At 40.3% G+C, this 27692-nt stretch overlaps 1 protein-coding gene across 1 annotated transcript; it reads left to right on the forward strand.

Annotated features, from left to right (window-relative positions):
• The first annotated feature begins 1121 nt into the window (after window positions 1-1121).
• Window positions 1122-27692, forward strand: MYOM3 (myomesin 3). The gene is made up of 37 exons (XM_035562273.2): window positions 1122-1196; window positions 3285-3419; window positions 3573-3647; window positions 4308-4467; window positions 4712-4869; window positions 5927-6022; window positions 6676-6764; window positions 7969-8013; window positions 8218-8358; window positions 9401-9562; window positions 9847-9988; window positions 10080-10279; window positions 10611-10664; window positions 10991-11118; window positions 12025-12208; window positions 13101-13275; window positions 13913-14034; window positions 14710-14897; window positions 15066-15192; window positions 15691-15869; window positions 15946-16060; window positions 16282-16438; window positions 16807-16916; window positions 17412-17456; window positions 17588-17724; window positions 19351-19495; window positions 20749-20808; window positions 21807-21874; window positions 22162-22272; window positions 22916-23003; window positions 23334-23372; window positions 23894-23999; window positions 24811-24974; window positions 25597-25633; window positions 25755-25777; window positions 25868-25923; window positions 26990-27692. Exons 1-37 carry the CDS (start codon window positions 1162-1164, stop codon window positions 27284-27286), a joined length of 4353 nt encoding a protein of 1450 aa, XP_035418166.1. The 5' UTR covers window positions 1122-1161; the 3' UTR covers window positions 27287-27692.

The following is a 27692-nucleotide window of genomic DNA, read 5'->3' on the forward strand; positions in this document are numbered from 1 at the left end:
TTGGATGGTGAAGCAAACACAGGTTCTTAGAAATGGATCCTACTGATACAATCAGGGTGACTCAAAACCTTGCCAGATGTAATGTTGGGATTCATTTCCACAAAGTCTTGTGAAGGCCAGAATCGTTAGACTAATTAGCAGGGATAGGTCTATTAGCAGCAACAAAGCACGGTGGGTGCTCAGCTCAGGAAAAGCTACAGGCCTCTGTCAAGAGACAGGGCACTGGGCTGAACAGACCTTCAGCTACACCTTATACAGCAATGTTATTTTTTTACAGATCCTCTTTACTGCCTTCTGGCCACTTGGCAAAGCCCACTGCTGGTGCACTGACCTCTCATCTAATCAGATGGAGCTGCAGAACACCTGGCTAACAAACTGGCATTGCAGCTGCAGAGCTTTACTTGCAAGCCTTTGTTTCTCCTGATATCACAGAAAATACCACCCACTCCTCCCATTGCTGAGAAGGGTTTATCCCGAATGCTGAAACCGCAAGCTGGTCATAAACACATGGAAAACTAGCAGTCTCTGTTCTTTTACCCTACTCCAGCCTCCCAGATACTGCCATGAGCAGCTGGATATGTAAGCTCACTGCTGTGGTGGCATCGAGCCCTCCTTTGCCTGTAACAAGGAACGTACAATAATCACAGCCAACCCAAACACATGAGCTGTTGTTAGCTCTGATCTAATTATACACTGACATAATTTGCCTGCAGTTGGCATTCACTAAAGTGATGTCAAAATAAATGATTTCAGTCCATTATGCAGCAATGGCAATGTTGACCCAAGGGAAAATCCTGGAGGAGGTAGAAACATTCATTATTCATTTTAGTTGCTTCACGAGTGTCTATCCTAAGGAAGCAGAGGATAATACAATGCTCTGATGCCTGAATTTTGGAGGCACCTGTCTTTCCTTATATCATTTGGCAATGGCAATTATTTGACCAAACAAAAAAGAGTTTGTGATTAGTTATCGCTGCAGTACACAGCTCAAGCAGTGTAACCCCCGCATGGGTCTCCCCATTGTCACTCTGATGGCATGGTAGGATGCTATATTTAAGGCTCGAGGATGGGCACTCAAACATGGGGAACATTCTTTTGGGGAGAGTCATTCTTAGTGTCGTCAACAGGGAAAAGGAAACGTTCCTTTGTCCTTTCTCTTGCATGAGGACAGGCACTCTCGCTGTAGTCTTCACAGGGTGAGTTTGTTTATCTGTAAATAAACTACTGTTTATAGCAAGATTTTAAAAGATCTTTATAGCAGCATCAGCTATTTTGTATGATCACTTTGTTTGTATTGCACCTCAGAGACAGATTGTGCTTTGTGATTGTATCTGGTTTAGAGTGTCTTTACTGTTTTTCCAGTGTTGTTCTTATGAAAATAATTTTATGTTTTCTCACAAGAGTCTATTCTGTTTATTGGTCTGTTCAGAAAAAAAATGCATACATTTGGATTGAAAAGTGTAGGCTTCTGTAGATCAGAACTCTGTATCTTTGGAACAAACACCAGATTATAGAGGACAGAAAATTTTCCAGGGAATAATAGAATGTAATATATATTAAACATGATTTTGGAACAGTAACTCTTCATGAACATAGAAACAGAGATCTGATGTACAGTAGTCATTCTACAGCTGCAATAGTCCTGAAGAGAGTAGTATTCTAGGAAACTAAAAAGATATTTTTCCATAAAAAAATTCCATTTTCCATTTTCACTTTTTTGTATTTGCCAATGCTTCTTTTTTTTTCATCCAAAGTTAGCATCTACTGAGGAAATCTGTATTTTCATATGCATTTGGGAATATTTTGCATTTACCATAACTATGCTTTTCCATAAAACTGTCTTTTCCGTGGACAGTTTCTACACAATTAGTTTACATTAACAGAAAATCATACTCCTGGTAAAAGTTGTCAGGGGTGTATTTTTAATTGTTTTAGGGTTAGAAAGCAATAAAACTAAAATGCAGTGAAAAATTTGTCAAGAGAAAATTTCAACAATAGAGCATGAGCAAAGGAAGGATTTACAAGCATGTTTGAATGACTATTATTCAGCAATGATCACGTTTCCAAAGAGCCAATGTGCTTTCATAAAGTAACATAAGCTCCTAGAACTTGAAAATCTGTGCAGTTTACAGATTGTGCTGTCGGTTTCTGAACCTTTTGCAAGACATAAGGAGATACGGAGGAATACCCTGTTAAAAATCACTTCTGATTGATGCCCATTCATTATCCAGTGCCTAAAAGCAGTACACTTTATTCCCAGAAGAGGGGCTGCAGCAACAGCACGGTCCTTTAGCAGCTAATGCAGGAGGTGGAAGGCAGCCAAGAGCTGCTGTTTGCTCCCCACGTTTCACCTGCAGGAGGGGGATCTCTCTGGGCAGGCTTCTCCACTCCCTCTGGGGGGAGTCCTGATGTTTACTGAGCAACGTTACGGCTAGTGTTTGAAGAATGCTAGCTAGCTTCCTTCACAATTTATCAACTTTTTCCAAGACCTAAGAAGAAGCAGGAGGCACTCAGAGGACTGGATAAAGCATTACCCCATTGAAGTACTGACTGGAACTGTCAGCAGCTTAAGATACGCAGATGGGATATTTGGGGTGAAGAATTGCTATGTCTGCAAAAGATCAGTTCCAGAAAACCAACTTGGATTTTCCAGTTGTCACAGACACCAAGCAATTCCCACACAGCAGCCTGTGATGCAGCAGTGCTGCCTTATCCAACCCCTGGCACATCCAGGCAAGGTCAGAACATGGTACAACTGCAATCTGGATGTCAGGTCACAGGCTATCTGGCATCAGATACCCCTGTAATAGTTTCCAGACGGAAAATCTGCTTATTTTCTAAACTTTTCCTCTGTACTTCACTATCTAATGTTCCATATCTTATTTTATCCCTGATCTTCTACGTCCCTCTGACCTCCCTTCTCACGATGCTCCTCATTTGCCTGCATGCTATATTGGGGGTCTGATCTAATGGAACACCCTGGAAGATCCAGCAGCTTTAGAGCATCAGCCTTCGGAAAACAAATCAACCCACAAAATGTTGCCTACCTACTGTTCTGTTACAACTTCAGCTGCCTTTAAAGACTTATTAATTTGATTATCTGATTCCATTTTTCACTGAAGCATCACAAAACAAACTTCTTTCACAGTTTGAATACCAGAAGGTAGTATTATATGAACTTTCTTTCATGGCCCTTGAACATTGGAGCAAAGCAAGGACTTAATGGTAACTGTAAGCAATACTGTTAAGCTTTGAAAGCCACTTTATGTTTAACTCTATTCCAGCAAGAAAGTTCATTTCTGGCTTCCCAGCATGGGAACCCGAACCTTTTTCCACCACAGAGAGGAGGAGCAAAAGGCGGAAAGGGAACAGAGCTTGCAAATGACCTCCACAACTAGAAAGAAAAGGTTCAAAACCAGGTAAGCCACAGAGATAGTTTGAGCAAATCCTGTCCAGACAGGACTTTCTAAAGCATTACACTCAGTACCGAACACTCACAGATTTGTTGAATTTTGAATTTATGAAATTATGGACATTTGTCTGGGTTCTTTTTATGTGTCTGCCTCTGGAAGTGAGGAAGAAGAGACTTTCAGCCTTTCAGAGTTATCCATAGCAGCTGCCCTTGCACTGACCTCCGAGATACCACAGTAAGTCAGAAATCATTATAACTCAAATACAAGCATTGTATTGCCTTTCTATAGGGGTCACAGGTTCCAACTCATTTAATTGGACTCAAAAAGACCAGGTTCAATCAAGAGGTTCTTCCTCTAAAAACACCAGTCCTCTACAAAAATGCAGGAAACTAAATTACATTGCCTTGGTACCTGTGATGATGAGCCCTCACAAGCCAGGGCTTAAGAGAAACTATATTTCATAGGAATAAATTGAAGATACAGAGTCAGATTAATATATAATGGTAACAGATGGAACTCACCCCTCTTTCCAGAAAATCTTGGCAGTGATCCTGCTGTCCATCCTTCTGTGAGGGCTGAACAACCTACATAGTGAGCAACACCCCTCTTCTCTTTAATCCTTCTGCCAATTCCCCATACGGGATTAAAAGTGGTCAAATAGTGGATTCCCTTCTTGAGTCATTAGAGTGTTATCTCTCATGGTAGCACTGTTGGCTTCTATGACACACGATTGCCTGTCATCATACCCCATTCTAAGTAAAAAATGATGTTTCTGTCCTTAATACTTGTTTAGATTTAAACAAAACTATGTACTATAAAACAACACAAAAAGACCAAAACAAAATATAAAGCATTATCCTAAAATTTGTTGGCTTTTAATATACTCTATTGCAGAGATCACAAGCTAAGAAGAGAAGCTGCCATCCTAGAGCTTGAGCAGAGGGGGCAAAAGAGGGTTCGGTTTGGAAATGAGATGGAAAAGCTGGAAAAGGAGGTTATTAGGAACTGCAGACTGCTGCGTGTGAGAGCTGACCGGAAGGCCCTTCGGAGGAAGGTCAGATCAGATGTCTCTATTGGTAGCAGAAAAGCCAATGGGGTTGTAATTGCCAACACGAAGTAGCATTCTGGAGAAGATGCTAAACAGGTGTTGGGACAACCTCAATACCATCAGCAATAAGGACAAGGCCTTATACTCCTGCCCCTGAAGTGTTATTGTACATGTCCCTTGTGTAAAAGAGTTTGTATAATTGGAAAATAACCCCTTTCCATTGCCTTTATTTAGTCTATCTTTGTCACAGGCTGTAGACAAGGCACAGATGGAGAAGGACTACATCGAGCTGCGTTCTGGGCGCCCACCTATGTTCTGGATTCCCCTCCGGGTACACGCTGTCTGGGAGAGGATGGAAGTGACGCTGGCATGCACAATCCTGGCTTCACCACCACCACAGGTTACCTGGTATGTCTGCCGATACCAACAACTTGTCCTGCCCGTGTGGCTGACAAAATGTGTGCATTTCAGGGGGCAGCCAGAGGAGTAACATCTGGGTCCTGATAGAAGGGAGGAAGGGAGAGCTTAAGAATCACAGAAAACACTTTCAGTTTAGGTCCCTTCTTCAGTTCAACTGTTAGGACTGGTAAAGACGTGAGGTATTTAGTGGGCCCTGAAGACAGGCGGCAGTCCTACTGGGCTCCTTTGGGATGGGACTGATGCTCACATTGATCTCCGTGCTTCCCTTGGTGCTCGGAAACCAGAATCTCCTGCCAGCACTAATTCACTCTGCACACACACACCAGCAAGTCTTGGCTACCTTGGATACCACACAAGTTTTGGCTTTGATACCATCAGTCCTACAATTTGTGAAAACCAAACCAACTCCTTTACTTACTCAGCCCTGGTTATTTATCAGCACGCAGGAGAGGAAGCGTTATGTACTGGGCCTGACTGCAGCGATTGCCATTAATAACAGAAGGACAGAAATAAATGAAAGATTACCTCAGAAAACAATTTGTAGAGTGTTCCTTGATCAGTTTGTTAAAGTGATTGACCATTCCTCCCACGGACGTTTTGAAGCATGCAAACATTTGGATTACTACTGACTTTGCAGGCAGCCAGCTCCGTACTGTCAGAGCCCCCGTGTCCTTCCAGAATTACCCCTCTGAATTTCTCAAAGAGCAAAGAGAATAAGAACCTCCCACAGCTCCCCAGCAAACCAAAGGAAGCAAGAGATACCTGCTCCAGGTCCCTCACCCGACATGCAAAGCAGGGAGCACAAACCGAGGAGGAAGCCAGATGCCAGCGCCGATGTGTGCGAGGTTCCCTGCGGGGCTGCTCGGGCCTGGCATGGATGCAAGCACTGAAAGAGAGAGCTGCGAGCAGCTGCCTAAGCACTTGTCTACTCCTCTGTATCTCTATTGTGTTTGATGTCGCTAATTTTAAAATAAGGTGTTAATTTTACCAGCCAGTCTCTTCATCCCTTCCTCAGCACCTTTGTGTCACCTTTGTGTTCAACTAGGTATAAAAATGGAGTCCCTATCAATCTTCGCCTAGCCCCGGCAGGAAAATACAAGATAAAAAACAAGTTTGGGATGTTGACCCTGCACATCAGCAGGTAATGTATATACTCTTGTCTGTGAGGTGTTTTTTTTCTGTTGAGTAAGACCTGCTCTCCTGAAACATCCAGTTTGTGTATGCTAAACAAAAAGGATAATTCTTCTGGCATCTGACCCTGCTTGACTTTAGTGTGTTGTATTTGAGCTAAGCCGCTGCTGTTAGTGAGTGATATCAATGGTTCAGAAGGTTTAATTTTTTTAAAAAAAAATAAATCGTACGGCCTTATTAATTTTTACTCCTTTTTTTAGGCATGGCCAAAACATTGTAGTGCCCTGCACATTAGGAGCACTTACAAGCAAACATACCAATGTGAATTGCTACATTGATCAATTACTTGATCAAGGTAATCAAAATAACATTAGCTCAACAACCCTGTGAGCTATACAGGTGACAAATATTCCTGCATATCTTCACTGGAGCTTAGCGTTCTGCAGGTCTTTTGCTTGCTCCTAATGTGAAATCTTCTGCTTGTGTGTATTAAAAAACAAACAAACAAAACAAACAAACATACAAAAGACAAAGTATAAGAAATAGCTGCAATCAAAAGGAAAAACACTTTCTTGATGAAAAGCAAATATCTGCTTCTACCTTTTGTCCTGTAAAGTATGAATAATGACTGAAACCTAAAATGAAGGGGAAATATTTTTTCAGATGCTCCATGGAAGATTCTGCTGAATATAGTGTTGAAATTAAGAATCAGTACGGCGAGGCTTACTCATTTGCTACAGTGCTCGTCAGGAGTAAGTAGAAAATGTTTCCTTAGTTTTAAATTTTCAAATCCTTGAGACTCTTCAAAATAGTTTCAATGCTATATACATTATATCAAAAAAAAAAAAAAAAGCACTCTGGAAAAACAGAGAAAGAAGTGAGAATTCTGTCAATAAGATAGGAAAATTCCTCTAATTTATTAGTGAGGGAAAAGCATAGCTGAATAAACTAATTTTTAGCAACCGCCAACCAATATGTAATGGCTGTTAAAACAGCTTCCCTTTCTCAGTCACTTTTGGTCTCAGGCAAAATCTTTCAGATTCCATATGGACGCAGCTGTCTTTCTACTGCACTGAAATTGTACTGAATTTAGATACTTATTTTTTCTGGACTGATGTAAAACAGCCAAACATACACAATGCCTACAATACATAACAGGATTAGAAGGAGTCTCTTGCATTTCTAAAGTTAAGAAAGAAATTGGTTAACATTTGCTGTGACTTTCATGGGGATCTCTTGGTGCACTATTGCATGGAATACCGTACCCCTCTCTCAAATCAGTAATCACCAGGAGCAAATACAGTAACTGGCATAGACTCTCTGGAGTCTGGCACAAGCCAAATTCAGACGTGGTGAAAAAAGTAAACCACCACTACTTAAAAATGGAAACTATACCAAGCTTTAAGAAATATGCAATGAAGTCTCATAGGATCTTAGTTTAGCTGCTCATACTTCCTCTCTCTATATAAACAGATATAGATAACAATTTTGTCATTTAAAAAAAAAAAAAGACCTACAGAATTGCAGACAACTAAATGCCTACAGTGGGACTGAGAGTCCAGGGAGCAATTTAAATGGTAACAGATGAATAGGAGGTGAAGAGGTTTGCTTTGGAGACCTCACAGGTCATGCTAAGACAGGTGTCTGGCTGAATGAACTGCAAAGCCAGCTCAACTATTTTTTTCAGACAGAAGGGGTCTTTTTTGGTTTAGATAGATAGTGTATTTGTTGGTGGTGCTGTAATATATTCTTGGCATTCTCTGTTATGGGTTATGTTATTATCATCCCTACTCTTTGCATGCTGTATTTTGATCACATCTGAATACCATTTGGAGATGCATATACACACAGAAGAATGTGTCTCAAGAATTTTATTTTAAAATGGGCTGATATTATTGAGTGGAAGATAAACACTGGCATGAAATTTCCTAAGGGTATTTCCTTCTTGTCTTACAGAATATTATGGGAAGGAGTCGGGATTTGATTCAGAAATATACAGAAGTAAGTAAACGGCTGTTACTATTATTTCTTTGACTTTTATATCCTGAAGCAAGCTGGTTTTTCTGAGCTATAGTTTTTCCTATTAGCTTGACTGCATATGAAAAGTGCAAGGCTCAGATACCACTCTTAATATAATAAAAAAAACTACAAGGAAGAAGATTCTGTGAAGTCTTGCTCATGCTGAATTTTGTTTTAATTTCATAGGATCCCTTATTGCCAGAGAGGCAGATTTTGCCTTTTCAATGAAACCCTTATTTTCAAGAGAGAAGGAGCCATTTACCCTCTCCTGTTACTTCTCCTCTGATTTACTTGAACACCAACGAGACATTGCCTGGTTCAGAGATGGTTTGTATTCAATAGCTAAGCTCATATAAGCTTGTATACATATACACATCTGAATATACCATTTAATTTCACAGCTGTGATCTAATGTTTACAGAAGAGAATTAGAATTCTGGATTCACGAGCTGCTCTCAGCTCTTCTCAAGCAGTAGGTGCTATTATTTAATTGGCATGCTTTCCTCACTTGTAAAAGGATGACAGCACTACAATGGTTTGGAGGTAATGACTTATTTCTGCTTGTAAGAATAGTTTAAGAGCCATAGTTCTATACAGTGGTAGCTCAAAGTGTTTGCTGTTAAGTCACTGAAATGACAGAGGGAAAAAAAACACCTTCTGGCTATCCTTTGTTGTTCTCCTGCCAGATAAGGACATCCATCTTAGCTAGACTGGTAATTCTTTGTGTGCTATTAAGTTTTGGAAAGCAGAGGCAACATATTAAGATGCCTCTTACCATTGCAGTGCTTGTACCATAATCAGCCACAAAAATAACAGGACCTATTGAGTTTTAGTGATCTGAGGAGAATTTGGCTATAGTTTGTATTTCTGAGCAATTCCGGATTTGATAAATATATGCAAAATGCACAGCATGTGCCATCCTGCTTTGTTGGTTTTGAGGGCCACTCAGGCAGAAGATCCTGCAGGCTACATGGTAATGCATTCTCAGGCAGAGCTGGTAAAATATTTGGCAGACCTCAGAGCACCCAGTTACCTGGTGTGAAGAACACCTTTTACTCACTAATTTGTTTCAAGCTGCATTTTATTTACTCTTTATTGCTTTGATTACAAGCTCTTCAGGATAAGGTCCACGCTTTTTGCACTGTGTTTTGTGTACAAAGAGAACACAGAGGGATAGCCACAAAGTAGGATCAGAGTCCAGGACTGTATCTCAGAAGCACAACAATCATAGTAGCAGAATTGTCTCGCAGACCCCTTTTCTTGCTCTGTTTTGTTGTTATTTTTGGTTTTGTTTTTACATTTGGAAATACAGTGATCCTCACTCCACCAGTTCGGGTGGAGATCCTTTAACCCTTTTCATGCTTCACAGGTGAGTTGCTGCAGAACTCAGAATGTCAGAAATTAAAGTACCAAGACCGGGAAGCTTCTCTGACAGTGTCATGTGCTCACAAAGAAGACGAGGGATTTTACACTATCCGCGTCCCCTCACTGGATGGATATAAGGAGCAGACCACTTACGTGTTTGTTAGAGGTATTATCAGGATGCTGTCCTACTTAAAACAAAAAGCTCCTTTCCTAATATCTTGGCATAAAGGAATTCACAGCCTCATTCTCAAGAAAACATGTCCCAATTATGTGCATGGGTACAATTAACAGGATGTCCAAATCCTGTTTTCAATTGTGATTAAGGTTCTAGAAAATATGACTTGCATTACTGAGATGTAGGCCTTTGCATACTTAAAATCAAGTTACTGAGTACAAGTTTTAGTACAGAGAAGAAAAAACCTTAACCGCTGTAACTCGCTGTTTCTATAGATGCTGCAGCAGAAACAGCTGGTGCACCCGGATCCCCACTCAATGTGAAATGCCATGACATAAATAAAGATTGCTTGATTCTTTCTTGGGTAGCACCCAGTGATAATGGAGGAAGCCCAATCCTTGGATATTTTATTGAAAGGTCTGTATGTTGGCCATCTCAGAGCAAGAAAGCTCATCGTTATGTTGTGGACAAAACCCGAAGGAACTCCACGGGCTGTGTTCCTTTCCAGGTGTGTTGCCGGGTCAGAGGACTGGGTCCCATGCAATGACAAGCCTGTGAAAACCTGCCGATACCCGGTCCTGGGCCTCACTGAAGGACAGACATACCAGTTCCGAGTAAAGGCTGTCAATAAAGCAGGCATCAGTCATCCTTCAAAAACCAGTGCTCCAGTTACAACGTATGACCCCAGCAAGGACAAGAGAGTGACAGGTATGTACTGAAACCAGGAAAATGTGCTCTGTAAGTACAATGTGAGGCTGCAGGTATAAACGAATGCAGTTTGTCCAGATTCTCCTCATTCTCACAAACGTCATTGCAACATACTGCCGTGCTGTGCATTTGCAGAACCCACCTCAGTGCTATTCTGAAACAGAGAAGATCAACCACACGGGACATTTCATTAAATGTGTGATGAAATGTATACAACTATTTATATAATTAAATTACGCAGTTCTGATCTCTGTCTCTTCTGACAAGCTCCAAGCATTTTGACACAGTTCTGTATCTCTTACTGGATAACACTGTCCTGTTAACATTGCAGTTATTCCATATGACGAAGGCAGGAAGATAGAAATTTTCAAGGATGACCTAGAAGGTACGTTCAAATTTATACTGAGCCATTGTCTCAGAGAGAAATGATTGTTATAGAACAACGAGATCAGTACTAACATGACTCAGGATATGGTAAACATAACTGCAAGCTGCCCAAGGAATGGAAACTACCCTCTCTAATGTCTAATCTAAATCTCCCCTCTTTTAGTTTAAAACCATTCCCCCCTCATCCAGTCACTATCTGACTGAGCAGTCTCTTCCTCCATACTAAAAAAAAAATCTTACTTTACAGTGGGAAAAAATCTGTTTTAAAAGAACACTTTTCTGCTACATTATAACTAAAGCATATTCTATTCTGACTTCCCATAGGACACATTAAAATTCCTTTGCCACCCACCAATGTTCACGCAAGTGAGGTCAGAGAAGATTATGTGGCTTTGGCCTGGGATGAACCAGACCCAAGAGGCAGAGAGCCACTGAATTACTACGTGGAAAAGGTAAGAAAATAATATCACATAGAAGGGAAACTGCTGCTACTCCTGAACAAAACTGTTTATTTCTCATATGGCCTATAGCACAGGCCAATATTTATTGACCGTGAATAACTGCTGGTGAATGCTTAGAGTAGTCAGTGAAAATAATTTAAGTGACTGCTTCTAAGGGAGAGGTTTCCTCCCATCTTAAAAAAAATAAAAAATAAAAAAAAATACAATCATGTTTTTCCTGAAAACCTTGGCACAAAGTAGAAGAAGGGAGGCAAAGGAGCTGAATCGCCCTACTCCCTTGAAAATGTGGTCAGTCCCTTACTGGAGTGAGACACCCTGAAAGGCTGCTCTAAGGGGAAGCTGCTTCTGCTTCGCCAGCACTGCTCACTGCGCAGGGAACTTCAGAACCAAGTCAGCAATGACTTTCTCGGCCTCTCTCCAGCTCCACAGCTTACTAGAGCCATGATCCTGACTCTGACACCAACATACATAGCAATAATTAGCAAAGAATAAATTAGTGAGTTTTACACCATACAATGGTAGCGGAGTTTTAACAGGAAGACTGTTCCTGCCTTATGGGCCCCTAGGAGGGGAAGAGCCATGAAGAACTGCACAGTAGTTCACTTTACTGCTCCCCTCTAACCCCTTTGCTAACTAATTAGTATCTCCTACCAATTTCCTTCTATATGTACTCATTTCCCACCTGCTGTACCATTTCTGTTGCAAAGAGGCCCCCTGTTGCCATGGAAGAAAAGTTTAAGTTTATCAAGAAGTGTATCATCTATATTTTGTTTTTGTTTTTTTTTTTTTTGCTGTTGCTTGGTTGATTTATTATTTTTCTATGAAGATTGACTTTGTTATTCCTCAGGAGGGTTTTAAGCTTTCACAAGTTGTAAATCATCACCTTTTTCTTTACAGTCGATTGTAGGCAGCAACTCCTGGCAAATGGTTAATCTGGATATGCCAGTTAATTCCCCAAGATTTGCACTCTTTGATCTTGTTAAGGGAAAATCATACCGTTTCCGCGTGCGATCTGTTAACAAGTACGGAATCAGTGAGCCATCCCTGCCCAGTGAACCCATAACTGCTGGAGCAAAACTGGGTAATTATTTCACTAATATGCACTACACTAATGATATGGAAAAGGTGATGTACTATGAAATTAATGTGTGGGTTCCCCCTGCCCCCACCCTGCTTCCTTTAAACTTCATGTTATATTATTACACAGCAGTTGCTTTGATATCAGGAAATCTCTTAATGCCTTAAATCCTTGTTTAATTACTTTGCAGTTGGTCAGTGTAGTGTAAATCTAACCAAGCAATATGGGAGAATTACATTTAATTAAGGCACATTTGAAGCCTGTGATTAATCCAAGTATGCTTCCAGCACTCAAAAAAAAAAAAAAAAAAGAGGCTGCACAGGCCTGTGTCAGAAGGAACGATACAGCTGTGCTTGCTGAAGGAACCTGTCTCGGGGGCTTCAGAGTAAGGAGCAGTCCCTGAAGGGCTGATTTGTTCTGTTTTCTTCCCAGGAATGACATGACAACAGTAAGAGATGCAAAGACTCATGCACATGTTTCTGTTACACAGAGAGGACTAGCTCTTTCTCTTATATTTTATATATCCTCATATTAAAGCTGCCCTAGTGTTCATTAATGCTGTCCTTTTTTGTCAAGAGTGAAGCAGGTCCCATTTCACAGTGGAGTCACGTGAGAGTTAATATGAGTCTTGTTTCTCCTCAGCTTCAGAGGTTACATAGCTGTACATGCAGAAATTTATGGGCTGTAAGGCAAAGGAGTATAAGGAGTCATAAACCCAAACATAAACATTTAGGCTGTAGACCAGGACAATGTCTATGGTATTTTGCTCTAATTTGAAAGTGTAGCTCTGGAAAAGGTGAATAAATAATACAGCTCAACTCACTTATGAAAACCTTTGAATTTATAAGTTTTTAAGAATACAACTATTTTTCTGTTTTCATTTTTTCTTTTGCAGCTACTCTGCCTCCACCTTCTCAGGTTTTAGCTTTCAGAGACACCAAGACATCTGTTGTTTTGCAGTGGGATAAGTTAAAGGATGGTCTGGAGCCTCTTGGCTACTACATATATTGTCGGGAAACTGGGACAGAAGGATGGCAAACCGTCAATAATAAGCCCGTGACATGTAATGAGTGAGTTCAGCTATTATACTGCACTGAGAGAAGACAGGGTGCCAGCTTGGATTCCTGTGTATGGCCGGAGTCATATTTCAGATAAAAAAAGAACTTCCTTCTCTGCATACACAGGCATGCACACACACAAACGCCACGTCCTCTTTTAGCATTAAGTATTGCTCACATGCTGAAATGCCCAGTCTTACTTTTACATCCAAAGCCAGACTGACAGCAAGGTCTGTGTGGATCTTCGGGCTCTAAGTCTGCAGAAGACAGACCTTGTGTCATGACCAGCAGAACCACATTCCATTTTTTTGCTTGCTTTCCAGAGAGTAAGTTGGTGTCACTCACACACAGGATTCAGAAAACCTCTCTAACTGTGGGGGCCACATGTCAGCAAAAAAGTCCATTAGAAGTCCTATTTATTCTACTGGCAGTGCCAGACAGCAGCATGACACCTCTTGGTATCTAATCCATACTTACTGTCTGATTTATTGGTAGCCATTTTATGTGGCACAGTGCTCTTTAATCTGTAACGGCAAATAATGGTCTTGCAAGGAACATTGCCTTATTAAAATATACTGCTGTCTGTTCAGAGGACTGTTTACCTGTACTCTGAAGAGTCAGATACAAACATAGTAATTTTCTCTCCTAGATTTACTGTTCCTGGGCTGCAGCCTGGAAAGGAGTATGTCTTTTGTGTGAAATCTGTCAGTGAGGCAGGACTAAGCGACAGCTCACCAGAGACGGATCCTATCGTTGTCAGGCCAGCTATTGGTAAATAGTATATAAATGCACATACACACAAAAAATAAACCCCTCCAAGAGGTATCTATCATACAAAGCTATTATGACACACAGTGGTAATAACAGTGAGCAGATAAGCAAACAAAAGCAAGAGGGAACATCTTCTTGCACCCCGCTGGTTCTGTTACTAATTATACATGTCAGGGGTGGCCAAAGTTAATTTGCATTTTGGCAAAGGAGTGTGTTAATGCTTACAGTATTCATCTGGTACTGGTATAAGTGAACGTTTTAAGTGCACTGTTATGCTGGTATCTTGAAATCAGCAATGTGAATTTCTCCAGAGCAATTACAAAGACCTGCCCACCATGTTAAGACAGTAGCCGACCCTCAGCCTTCACCTTTATACCAACTCACTGTGTCCATCTTTTCTAACAGACAAAACATAAAGCAGCATGCAAGAAACACCCTGAAACATTTCCATGACTTTTCTTGTGGCATCTGAAAAAGAATCCACTCACTTCTAAACCCTTTTACGCTGTAAAAGTGGTATTAAAGGGCCTTAATATAAATAGCATCACATCTGATCTGCACACACAGGGCTTTCCTCACCCTGGTTTGTCCAATACGTACAACTCCTTCCCTAGTCCCCAGAGCCCAAGCCCACACTGAACACCGCTGTCCTTCCCCCCTCCCTTTGCTGCGCAGCTCGGCCGTCTGCGCCCCGTGGGTTTGTTCTGCTGAGCTGCGGGAAGAGTGACATGACCATCGGCTGGAAGCCCCCGAAGCGCCGAGGAGGAACAAAGCTTCTGGGCTACTTCCTAGATCAGCACGATACGTCTGAACTCGACTGGCATGAAGTCAATATTCAGCCAATTCCCCAACAAGTTTACACGGTATTAATTTCAGATATAATACTGTGCGTCCTTATGTGTAGTGGGAACCATAGCTCCAACACGAGATGAGCTGCTTTTCCTCTACTTCCTCTAGTCCAGAACTTTCCCCATAAGGCTGCTACCATGCAAGGCCACGCCAATAATCTCTTTGTGCTTCTGAACCCAAAGGTTGGCAACCTTAAGGAAGGTCACCTCTATGAATTCCGGGCTTGTGCAGTGAACATGGCTGGTGTTGGGGAAGTGTCTGAACCCAGCGACGCGTTCAAGTGTGAGGAGTGGACAATGCCAGAACCAGGTACCTCTCACAAAAAGAACAGGCAGAAAAGTATTACCAGGTACACTAGTTATCTTCTCGCTCTTCTGTGACTCCAAGGGACTTCTGAAGACTACATTTGTACAAGGCTGGGTCCCAGTGTACAGATGCACACAAACACTTCTGGGGACCTTCTGATTCAGATGTAGCATGTTATTTCTGCACTACACACATCTAGCATCAAGGTATTTTTAATAATATTGTTTCCAGAGAATGAATAATCTGGATCAAATACCTTAACATCTTTGTATACTACACCAGAGCACATAACATCAAACCAGCTGATGTATGCTTTTTTTTTTTTTTCCTAGAACCTATAGTTCTAGAACCTCTATGGTTGAATAGCATAGAAAGCACCACCAGTGGGCCCACTCTTCACATGTTAACAGAAAGCTCTGCTTTCTGATCTCAAACTCAAATGATGTGCACCTACTTGCAATTTTAATGTTATTGCTTGACAGCACACTCTTCTCCGGACAGGCCCTCCTTATGATGTGAAGTTCACAGAAGTAAGAGACTCATCTCTGATGCTACACTGGCAAGCCCCGCTGTACACAGGCGCAGGTCCAGTTACAGGGTACTACGTGGATGTGTGTGAGGAAGGGTCAGAGGAATGGAAGCAAATAAACAAGCAGTCCGTAGCCACCACTCACATGAAGGTCTGTATGTGCACTTACTATCCAAATGTCACTTCTCATTCAGCCTTATGTTAATTCCTGTCACTGGTTCCTACAGGTTTCAGATCTAGAGACAGGGAAATGCTTTATTTTCCGAGTAAGAGCACTGAACAAGGCTGGAATTGGGCCCCCTTCACTCCCCTCGGATCCTGTGGTGGCTAAAACCAAGCCTGGTATGAAACTAAAGTGGTGAGATTTTAAATATTAGCTACATGTTCCATAGCAAGAAAAAGCCTGAGTCAAAATAAAGATTAGCAAATTAATCTGCCCAAATGAATTTACTCTAGCTGTACACTCTCTAGCCTTTAAGCCAGATGTCCAGATGTTACCTGTTTAGGTAAGGAATGTTTTGCAGTTATATTTTTTCCTTTGATTGCTTACTTTTGTCATACAGGCACAAATGAAATTGAACTTGGGGTTGATGAAGAGGGTCTCATTTATATGGCTTTTGAAGCTCCTGAGAAGAATGACTCTTCTGAATTTATCTGGTCAAAGGACTATGAAGGACCACCAGATGCTGACAGAGTTCGGACTGAAGAGAAGGGCAATAAGTGAGTACATTATGCACACTGAGAAAATGAATTGTGGACTGTGGAATAAAGAATGCCTTAAACACAGAGAAAAATGTGAGGGCAAATGTTTCCCTCTCCTCCCAATATACAAGTAAACTGTTGAACTTCTGCAAATCTCCCCCTCTCTTTTGCAAATCTCTTCGCAGCTCTGCTGTCTATGGAATGGGGCAGGCAGGGAAATGGTCAGGTCACGGAAGGGAAACAACATCCCTTATATTGTTAATGCTTTTGCCTTGCTTCTCAGTGTCACATATATGTGATGTTCCAGATGTATCAAATGTATTGTATTCTCTTACAAAAAGCATAAATTTTAAAAAATATATTTCTTTTCTATTATTACTTCAAAGATCTAAGCTTATACTGACAGACCCATCAGAAAAGGACTTGGGAGTATATTCAGTGGAGGTCACAGATGTAGATGAAGATATCTCTGCCAGCTGCACTTTAACGAAAGAAGGTAAAAACTAATTATTAACAAGCACCAAAATCTAATGTGCCATAATTTTCTAGTATGAGATGTTTGGAGGAAAGCTTCTCCTAAAGGAATAGTAAGTGACTGATGTCACTTAATGATGGGGTATCATTAGAAAGATGTTTCTCATTCCCTGAAGGCCAAAGGGCAGTTTCTTTTCCAGTCCCCTACAAAAAGATACCATGGTCCTGGAAGGTCATTTTTCCATTAGAGTTCAGATTTCACACACAGCTACACTATCACAGTTATTTAAAACTTTAAAATATTTCTCAAGTTGATAGAACCAACATTCTGTTTGGACATAACTAAGAATTGTCTTCACCACCACTTCAGGCCCTCCCTGCTATGGAATGTCTTGTACTTATTATCTTCTTCTTGACGTAAACAAAGCTCATTGACAAATTAAGTCCAATTGATATAATGATTTTGATTTGGCCTCGTTGTACTAATCTCAATGATTTCTTATTCTTTGCATTTCAGACCTGGACAAGTTACTGAAACGTAGCCATGAAATCAGGAACCCGTGTAAGTTGAACCAGGCTGAGGCCACTACCATATATATAGATTCCGAAAGGGGAACTCTGGCATAATCCTGGCTGAGCCAAGTTCTGTGGTTTATATATGAATTCCCCTTGGCGGTTCTCTTTGTTTTCCAGTGATAAAGCTGATATCTGGGTGGAACATTGATGTCCTGGAGAAAGGAGAAGTGCGGCTGTGGCTGGAGGTTGAAAAGCTGTCACCAAACGCAGAACTGCATTTAATCTTCAATGAGAAGGAGCTTAAAAGTACTCCAGTACGTTTGGGTATTTTTAATTCTGACTTACTTTCCCCTTGCTGAACAGGGAAATAGACCAACTGGGCACGTCCCACACTTTCTAAATTACCATCAGACATTTTGATGTGTGTTTTTGGGAGGGTCTGTGCCTTGATTTCCCACTGTGCATAAGCAGAAAGCCAACTGTCTGATTCTCAAGCTGTCCGGCCTTAGTACCACGCACAGCCACAGGACCGACGCTCAGTTAAAGTCAGGGCAGTCCTCCTCAGTGCTGTGGCCAGCAGAAACCTCAGTGGTAAGACGCAGAGAACACCTTCTCCTTAGCCAGCGTTCCTCCCACTGTGAGAAGCTGCCTCTGTCAACCGTGCTGCAGCAGACTTCCCTTTTACACATGGATTTTCCAACAAAGCCCATCCATGTCCCATTCATCTGATACTAGATGCACCTGTGCAGGACCAAGAGCTTTCTCTTAGTGAACAATCTGAACTCATTTAAGAGGATGGTAAAGAAATATACCATCTCTGACAATGAGGCAGGATATTTTCTCTTCTACTTTAACAAGCAAAGCTGCAAGGTATCCACCCTCTCTCTTTGAACTGCATACGGATAATGAATTCTAAGAGCAGATGAAAGTGATTTATTTCTCTGGAAATAACTGGAAATAACACTGCATCACATGTTACAATACACTCCTACCTTCTGATATATTTTAAAAAAAGAGTTCTAGCCTCTTCCTTGTCTTCCCATATCAAGTTAATATTTTAACATTTAAAAAGCATTTGGAATGACAGGAGCAGAGTGGACAACAGTTGAGAATGAAGAACAACATAAATCATGTGCCTGTCAGTTAAAACGCAGCGTAGCAATGCCAAGATAACAAAAAAGCAAAACAAAACAAAAAAAAACACCACAGATACAACAAAGGGATAGGAGTACGACAAAGAATTTCAGAGCCTTTATTGCAGTGGTTCCTGGTTTTGGGGGAAGGGCTGTTTTCTTAAAGCAACGTGTAGTGAATTTACTGAAGACTTTTGTCTATTATAAGAACTGCCTTTTCTACACTGGAGAACTGACATACTAATGCATGATTACAAAGTGTTTGCCAAGGTCTTTGTAACAATAATATTTGCCTAGAGCAAACAATGAGGTGAGGCCTAACAATGGTATTTACATGTAAGTGCCTGGCAGGTTTCAGGGTGTGTGTGTAAAAGATTCAGTAGTGCTTGCACGGTGTCAGAGGGTGACAATATTACTTATAATTGCCCAAATATGTGATTACTTTCATTATACTAAAAATCATAGAGATCCTGGCAAGTTGAAAAGTCTGTAATACACAACAAGAAAGAATGCATTGTGTTGTGTGGTTTTAACAGAAACTTTCTCCCAGAGAAAAGTTCTGCTGCATGCAATTCTGCTATGCCTAAATGCACAAACAAAGAATAGATGAATCACAGAATGCAGAATACCAGAGTGCGTTGGCCTCATTACAGCTGTAGGATGAGGGAAATACATGAGGGTACATACATAATGGGACTGTCTGATATCTGAGTGTCTTGTGAAAGATGTTGAGCCAGGATCTAGCCTTGGAACTGTTCCTCTGTGGAAAAGCTATTTAATTTATCATATTTGCTTTGTTTTACACAGACACATAAAATAAACTTTGTCAAAGGAAAAGGTCTGGTAGAACTGATAATCCAGAATTTCTGTGATGATGATAAAGGGATGTACACAGCCCAGCTGCAAGATGGAAAAGCTAAAAATCAATTCACCCTAGTTCTTTTGGATGAACGTAAGTGGAAATTCAGTATTAAATATAGACTGCCATGCCGAGTGGAAATTTTTCAAGGCACTTAATGACCTCAAGTATTTCTGACAGCTATACTGGCACACTGGGAATGTGGAGAACAAATTTTAGCATACATTGAAAGTCCATGAACTGTGTAAGAAATAAACTGTATTTCTCTTTAACATAAATTGAAGCTTTTGGTCTTACAAATAGGGTCCCTGATGATAAAAATGATCTGCTAAAGTAAAACATGTAGTGAATCTAGTTTAGTTATTGTTTCCAAATGTTTTACAGTATTATCTTGCTATGTCAAACTGTCTGTATCTTGGCAGCAAACTGTATGGCAAGTATTATGATACGTACCTATTTATTTCAGGACAGGATCAGGTTGAAAATTCAGTGTATTTAACAGCTGGTCAGTTGCATCAAACTGAATGCAATAAAGAAACTAGTGTCGATTGTCCTGAAGGCAAGTCCAAGCAACAAAGAAAGATAAACATGAAACATGCAGGGTCCTTGTACATGCTAGTACAAGGAGGCTCTTTAATAAATTAAAAATAGGAAGCAACAAGATTAGCATTCAAATACTTCCCCACATACTGTCTATCTCCATTTTCAGTTCTTGCAAACAGTTCGATGATTTCAAGCAACCTTACAAAGCTTCCACATTCTGTGAACAGAAAGTGTCTGTACAAACGTCACATCCGCTTGACTCCCTGTACAACCAGCAGAGAGAAACAGACTCTTGTGGGGTGATCCAGCACATGTTAAGTTCAGAATACAAAATGAGCTTGACTTGTGCTCTGTAAGTGCACATTTTTCTTTACTGATGATGAAAGAAGTAGAAAAACCTCAAGTTACATACAGTTGTCTAAAAGTGAGGTAAATTTTATGCTCTCTGCCTTCCTTTGTGTTTCCTACTTTTAAAACATTTTAATTTCAGGGTTTTTAGCCTATGTTTTTGTATGGTCAAAAGTCCTATTTCATTTCCTAAATGCATAATGGTCAGGTCTCCAAAGACCCTTCTGTGTTCATGACAATAAATATTACATACTCGGCAACCAGTACAATCAAAAAAAAAGATGGTGCTGATCTGTTCAAGGTTCTCAGTGAGGCCAGAGGTAACTGATGCACTAGAGATACCTTATAAACATGTATCACAGCTCTTATGATAACACCCTTTGCAACCAGAAATCTCTAGTGTTATAGTAAGAAACAGGCTCTTTTGTTGACTTTGACAATTACTGTTCTTACAGGTTTTGCTAAAGTTGCAGAGGAGGCTGATGCAAAACGGAGAGAATGGAAGAAAAAGCAGGGTAAGATAAGCTGAAGGTTAATGACTTACCAGAGCTGTGCCAACAGGATGGCAAAACCTGAGCAAAGCCATATTACTGAGTGCTCTAAACACTTTTCTTTATCATCTTCTTTAAGTGTATTATTTAAGTTGATTAATACACGGGTATAAAATTCCTTATTTTCAGATACTCTGCCCCAATTCTTGAAAAACAAAATATTTTCTTAAAATTAGTTTTAGCCATGCTAGCCACAATACTCAGTATAGGTTCTCTGAGTCAGTACTGTAACATAGAGCATTTCTTATTTCTGTAAATTGTCCAGTCTGAATATATATGTTGGAATTAATATCCATTCATTTTCCTTGTAGAAAACAAGGCTCTCTAGACATGTTTAAAAAGATCCATGCGTCCCACTTTCACTTTATCCCCCATCTTACATTCATGGATAAGAAAGTTTATGAAACAGTTTCAGAGGAAAAAAATATTACAGTTGGAAAGACGATCATCCCCTTCTAACTGGGATACAAGTATCCACCACCACCAACTGCTGTACAAGAGAGGGCTATGGGTGCAGCCGTCTGTCTTCAGAGATGACCAGTATAAGTTTAAGCTGTGTATAAAGGAACTTGCCCCTCAGTTTGCCCCTACAGGAATATTCAGAAAGAAAATTAGAAAGTACACAGCTTGTCTATTCTGTTGCACTTCACTCAGAAAATCTCTCATCTCCCACACTGACTTCATGCAAAGTAGTCATTAAGTAAAGGACTGCTTAGGCATCAACACTAACATCATTTTAAGGTATGATTCCTCAACAAACATAAGATCTGTTGCCTTAGGACATTACAAGAGCAGCAAAAATTGTGTGCTGTAAACTGTGGTGTCTGATGCATGCAAAACTAAAAACCATGATACACTCCCAACGAGCAGCACTGCTGGGATTCACCACTAGATGGGGCATTTCTGTAGCTAATTAGGAGCTGTGGCACTGTACAGCAAAAAACACTTATTTTCTTTTATAGGCCCATATTTTATAGAGAATTTGAGATGGAAGGTTACCGAGAGCTGTGAAGTACTCCTTACCTGCAAGGTACATACATCTATGAGATGCAACTGCACAGCCTGAATTCCTTTAGCATTAAATTTTAGATGTGAAATTTAAGGGATGGGAACAAACAATGCTCCTTTAAATGGTTATTTGCAGACCAATGAAGGGTAAGAGATAGTATATCTTGGACAGAATTTTCAATAAAGAAGGAAGTTTCCAGAATTCTACACCAATCCTGTAATGCAAGTGATGTTTTGCATTAGGGCATGTTGGCATTCAGAAATAAAATACGCTTGGGAACCTGACTTCTAAACCTTGACTTTAAACAGGCAACAAACCTGAGAAAGGACACCAGCTTCCAGTGGTTCTTCAATAAGAAAACACGAACAGGTGGCGTGTTTGATCCACAGACTGGGATAGGAACTCTTCGTGTTAAAAAGGTGAAAAACATAAAAGCAGAGGCATTGGAAGTCATGTCAACACGCAAACATAGGGTTATCTTGCACTTAACATTCAATTTGTGTTTTGGGTAGTGCCCACTAAATGAAAGAAGAATTAATGCTATAGCCAGCTGAATTAGAAATCAGATGTTTTTAGCAGTGAGTGGCTGTTAAAAGTTTAACGAGTTCTGAGAGTGGCTAAAAAGGAAGTGTGGGCTCTGCAGGTTTTCTGAGCAAGATTGGTTGCCCATTCTGGAGACAAACTTTAGTCAAAAAAAAAGTTACTGTGCTCATTACTGAAATGACTGAATTAAATTTAAGGCGTAACCTGCAGAGAAGGCCAGACACGCTGAGCTAATGCCCACTGTAGTCTTAACTCTGCCTCAGGGGAGTAGAGCTGAGGAAAGGGAGCTTGGTGGTGCAGAGTTTTAGTGTGATCTCTGCATGGCTAACTTGAATCCCGCTTTCTTCTTTTGTCATCCTTTCTGATCAGTCCAACCTCAGTCCAGGGAAGACGAAAATCTCAGCTCTCTGCCTTTTCCAAATCCTGCCTTATTTCAATGATATGTGGAAATTCTATTGTCCTTTTTTGTTGTTGTTTTGTCCTGTTTTATTATTATATATGTACATATGTATTTGCCAGATAACCAAAGCAGATGAGGGCCAATACAAAGCACTTGTTTCAGATGACCGAGGAGAAGACTACACCCAACTTGATCTCACAAAAGGATGTAAGAGAACCTTGTATATGGCAATATTACACATTCACACACCTACCTGGATTCATTTTGGATTTAAAAATAAATTTTATAACTTGCTACCGTGTTTTTAACTGCACACATTGAGTGCTAAGGAAGATAGAAGCATCTAAATACAGTAAAAAATGCTCAGCATCTAAAAGTAAATGTATTGGTGACAAAACCCCCATACCCGGTAAGCTTTGCAACAGAAAAAGACAATGAATAACTGATATATTCTAAACATAATGAAATTAAGTTAGTAGATCAGATGTGATTTGCTAAGTACTGTATAGTTAGTTAAACATCGTTATGTCTTTGCAGCCTTTGAAGACCTTCTCAAGGAGCTGTGCAGGATCAGCGGTATGTCCCTTTCTCCTCAGCTGATACAGTAATTACAGAAGGGGGAAAAGATGGGGTGCCACAATCAGAGCAAACAGCTCACGAGGTCAATATTTACCCCCTCAAGTACAACACGGCCTATTTCATATTTCTTTGGCATCAAAAGCACCTTTAAACTGTCAGTGGGAATGGTCAGTATGTGTGCCCAGGGACATAAAACCCTCTGCACTTACAAATTATTCCTGTGACCTTTACGTGCCAGCAGCCTGCTCCTTGTCACAGCACTTGCTATGTGAATTTGGGCAAGTTGCACTGTTTTTATCCATGCGATGTGTATTTTGGGTCTCCAGAAGAGGTGTTGACATTTTTCTACTCTGTTGGCTAAAAGACCCAAGACTCCAAGGGGCAGAATTCAATGCCACGTTCAGCTAGTCACATTCTCCAGAGAGAAATTGCTTGGGATTTTGTTTGCATAGCATGTAAAATTACACAGATATTCTTGGACATTCGCCTCAATTTCAGTCTTTCAATTATACTATCAGCTCTTTCTGCTTCACCTCTGAAAATTCAGCCTACTGAAGAAGGCATCAAAATCTACACGGACGTGAAGTACTACACAGACTATATGAAAACAACCTGGTATCACAAGTAAGTCCCCAAAAGACATTTTCAAGGCTTCTGGGGGTACTGTTGCTTATACATCATAAAAATGTTGCTTGTCTATCATAAAAATTAAGCTTCTTAGGCCTGAATCCTTATTTTTTAAGGCAATGGGAGATTTATCAGGGTAAAGACTGAAAACCACAATCCTCTCTGAATCCTGAATCATGTCTGGGAATTCCAAAATAAACAAGTCATGCTATTTTTATCTTAGCACTGCAGAAACATTTACAAGTGGTCACCTTTACTAGAATAATAATTTAAGGTACTGCTCAGTTACAGCCACCTTGGTTACAAACAGGAAAGGAAGCTGTCATTTTTTCCCAAGTTCTTTATGTCTACTATCTTATACTTCCGTAAACCATATTACCCCACTCTGAGTAACAAATATTCCCAAACATTACAAGGTTCTTTCCAAACATGAGCTAATTTAGCCCCGTAACATCTTGGTAAAATAGAGAAATGCCTTTTTATTACACACCTCCTATAGACATATACAAGGAGGCCAATTTTTAAACAAGGCTAAATGCGTATGATGCCTACATCCTATTTAATCTCATACATAAGAATCAGGAGGTCTTTTGTAGAGTTTGTAGAGCTTTGGCAAACTGCCTAAACACAGAGATAGATGCCCAGTGAGATTTTCAAATGAGTGAGTCCATAACTCTCCATGAAATGAGCAGTGAGGTCCTGACTCCCACCTTCTTGTTCTAACTGGTTTAGGACTAACAGAAAGTTAGCACTCTAATTTATGCAGCTCTGCTAAATAGCATTGAAATTATATAATTTGTTTGCTTAGGGAGAAGCAAGTGGAAAGTCGTGACAGACTGAAAGCTGGGAGCACAATGAATCAGATCTGGCTTCACATCCTGAACCCCACAGATGCAGATAAGGGAAAATACATCCTGGAGTTATTTGATGGGAATGACACTCACAAGCTGTCAACGGACTTGTCTGGGCAAGGTAAGCTGAGTCAACAGCACTGCCATGGGAATCAGATCCACCTGAGCTGCTTTCCAAGATTCCTTCAAACCATTGGCAGCAATTCCTCTCTCTTGTGTTTGAGCTGGAGGTTTGGTTCCATGACAACATGCTACAAAACTGGGTTCAGAAAGACAATGAACTGCCCATAAAAGTCAAAGGAAACCTGAGGAGAGGAGAAGGGAGCAGCAGAAGGGACCGAAGTCTTTAGGGCACCTTGCTGCCAGAGCATAAGGTGCTGCTGGGGGAAGGATGAGTGGGAGGACAGCTGCTCCCGGGACATGCCGGGTTCCCCTGAGGCTGCCAGAGCTTACAAGCAGCACCCTGGAAAAGAGAACATTGCTTCATGTTTACAAAGTCTTTTCCAAACAGTTCAAAGGATTCTTTTCCTTCTGAGGAAAGAGAATATTAGGCTCCACTTATTTCAGTACTTTATAAGTATATTCTTATTTCCTTAAGGCATATATAATGTATAAGTGATAGTTAATTATAAGTAGCTTTGCATACAAATACCTGTATTTCCAAACCCGATGCATTACTTTAAACCTACTAAGTCAAAAGAAATAAACAGCAACTTTCCTTAAAAACATTTCATTCCTTGCAGCCTTTGAAGATGCCCTGGCTGAGCACAGAAGGCTAAAGTAAGTTTCTGCCTATTTTCACAGCCAAACTAATCTATTTCAGGTGTCATATTCTATACTGAGAATACAATACCTAATAAATAAAACCACTATAATTTTCTCTCTCTCTCTTCACTTTCAGAGAAGCAGCAGTAGCAGAAAAGTGTAAGTAAATGAATTTCCTTCCTTCTGCCAAACACAGCCAAGTGGTACACTGATAAGTAAAACTAAAAGGTCGTATTTGCTTATTCCCAGGTCGTGCCAGAGTTGTTCAAGGTCTGCCAGATGTTGCCACCATCATGGAGGACAAGGTAATATTGAGTAACTGTTCGTGTAACTGGGCCTTGCACAGACATGAGAATGACTGCTGGGAGGGCACTACTGGTGTCTCCCTCCTGTACGGTTCCAGGAGCTTTTCAGAACTACTGCTGAAGGAGCGAAGTGGTGCCCTCTGTGACACTTGTGTCAGTCCCATTTATTGCTGATGTGCTTTCAAATGTGCATGTGCTTCTGCACTTACACGTGCTTTCCCTGGCACAGAATCTTCTATCAGGTTACGGGTGTAACAGATGCTTTCTAGGTCTGTTTCCCAGTCAGACCCTTTCTGTTGTCTTCCCATAAAATACAATTAGACTAGGGGCTAAGCGCTGAACCTGATTTTTCCCATCATATAAACTTGATGCTTACATTTCTGGGTCACATTCCCCTTTACTACTACACAGGCAAAATAAATAGCAAGTCTGTAAAGTAATTGCAAATTCACCATGTGTCTATTTAAGTGCCACTTCATGGTGTAAGAAAGTTGTAAAAAGACAGCAGCACAAATATTAGTCAGGCCCTGTGAACTTAGTCAGGTTAATCCTGGTTATACTGGAAGATATCAGGAAAAGGAAATGCATAGTCCTGGAATCTCAAAACCTAGAAGAATTTGCTAAGTGCTTAAAGTGCCTCATGTCATTTCTGACACTTTATTACCAAGGTTGTGAAAGTGACTCCAAGTCACTATTGTAAGAATTTTCTAGTTCCGTAGAAGCTGCACAGAACAGCAATAAAATTTAATTAAGGACCACCATTTCCTATAGCCACAAACTAGACAGCCAATTAAATGCAATTGCAAAGTAACAACTTTAAAAATAATCATTTTTTAAATAATAGTTATCTTTCAGGAGTCATCACTCTCAGTTTATAAAAAAAAAAAGACCTGAGATAAAAGTGTGTACTATTTGATGAACACATAATATAACACATAATGAACAATACAGTCAATAAGCAACCCTTGTGGATTTGTCCTGATCTTGATTTTTATTTTTCTTAATCTCACATCAACTGAATTTCTTTGCTCAATTACGTGTTCGTAATCTCTCTGTTTTACGATAGACCCTGTGTTTAACTTGCTGTGTATCTGGAGATCCTTACCCAGAAATCACTTGGTTCAAAAATGAGAAGGTTATCGTCTTTAAAGATCGTTACAAAATGGATGTGAAGGGGACAGTTGTCACAATTACCATAGAGAAAGTCTGCAATGAAGACACAGGAAAATACAGCATCTATGTCAAGAACAAATATGGCTCTGAAACAGGGCAGGTTACTATCAGTGTCTATAAGCATGGAGAGATACCAGTAGGAACAGAAGAAAAGTCCCAGGTGGAAACTGTAATGAGAAAGCCTAAATGAATTAGGCAACTATATCTCATTGAATTTAAAAGGAATTTAACTCCTTTGGATTCATTTGAATGTCTCCACCCTAAAATTCAGTCTCATATCTCTATTTTTATTTCAGTATTATTTTAGTATTTTTATTTTGGTGGTTGCTAGAAAACAATTCTCACTTGTGTGTGGGTGCATGCACACACTTGCATGCTCACTTTACAGAGAAACTCTTTCCTGGCAAATTATGTTGTGTGGGAAATACCAGAGGATTCACGTGCATGAGAACCAGGCTTTTAGTAGAGGGTTGTTTGTTCTTGTTTTTATATATATATATTTTTTTTTTTATTAAATCCTCATGTGTTACTGATTATCTTGTAGCTGAGAAATATTTATGTCTATATTATTAAACTTATAACCTGAGTGACACCTT

This window comes from Cygnus atratus, chromosome 23, assembly GCF_013377495.2.
Source record: "Cygnus atratus isolate AKBS03 ecotype Queensland, Australia chromosome 23, CAtr_DNAZoo_HiC_assembly, whole genome shotgun sequence".
Taxonomy (NCBI): Eukaryota; Metazoa; Chordata; class Aves; order Anseriformes; family Anatidae; genus Cygnus; species Cygnus atratus.

Coding starts and splice junctions, on each gene's coding strand:
- MYOM3 (XM_035562273.2), top strand. CDS start 1,162: ATGAGGACAGGCACTCTCGCTGTAGTCTTCACAGG. Junction 8,359..9,400: donor CATTGCCTGGTTCAGAGATG/GTTTGTATTCAA, acceptor CATGCTTCACAG/GTGAGTTGCTGCAGAACTCA. Junction 15,193..15,690: donor GTGGACAATGCCAGAACCAG/GTACCTCTCACA, acceptor TTCTCCGGACAG/GCCCTCCTTATGATGTGAAG.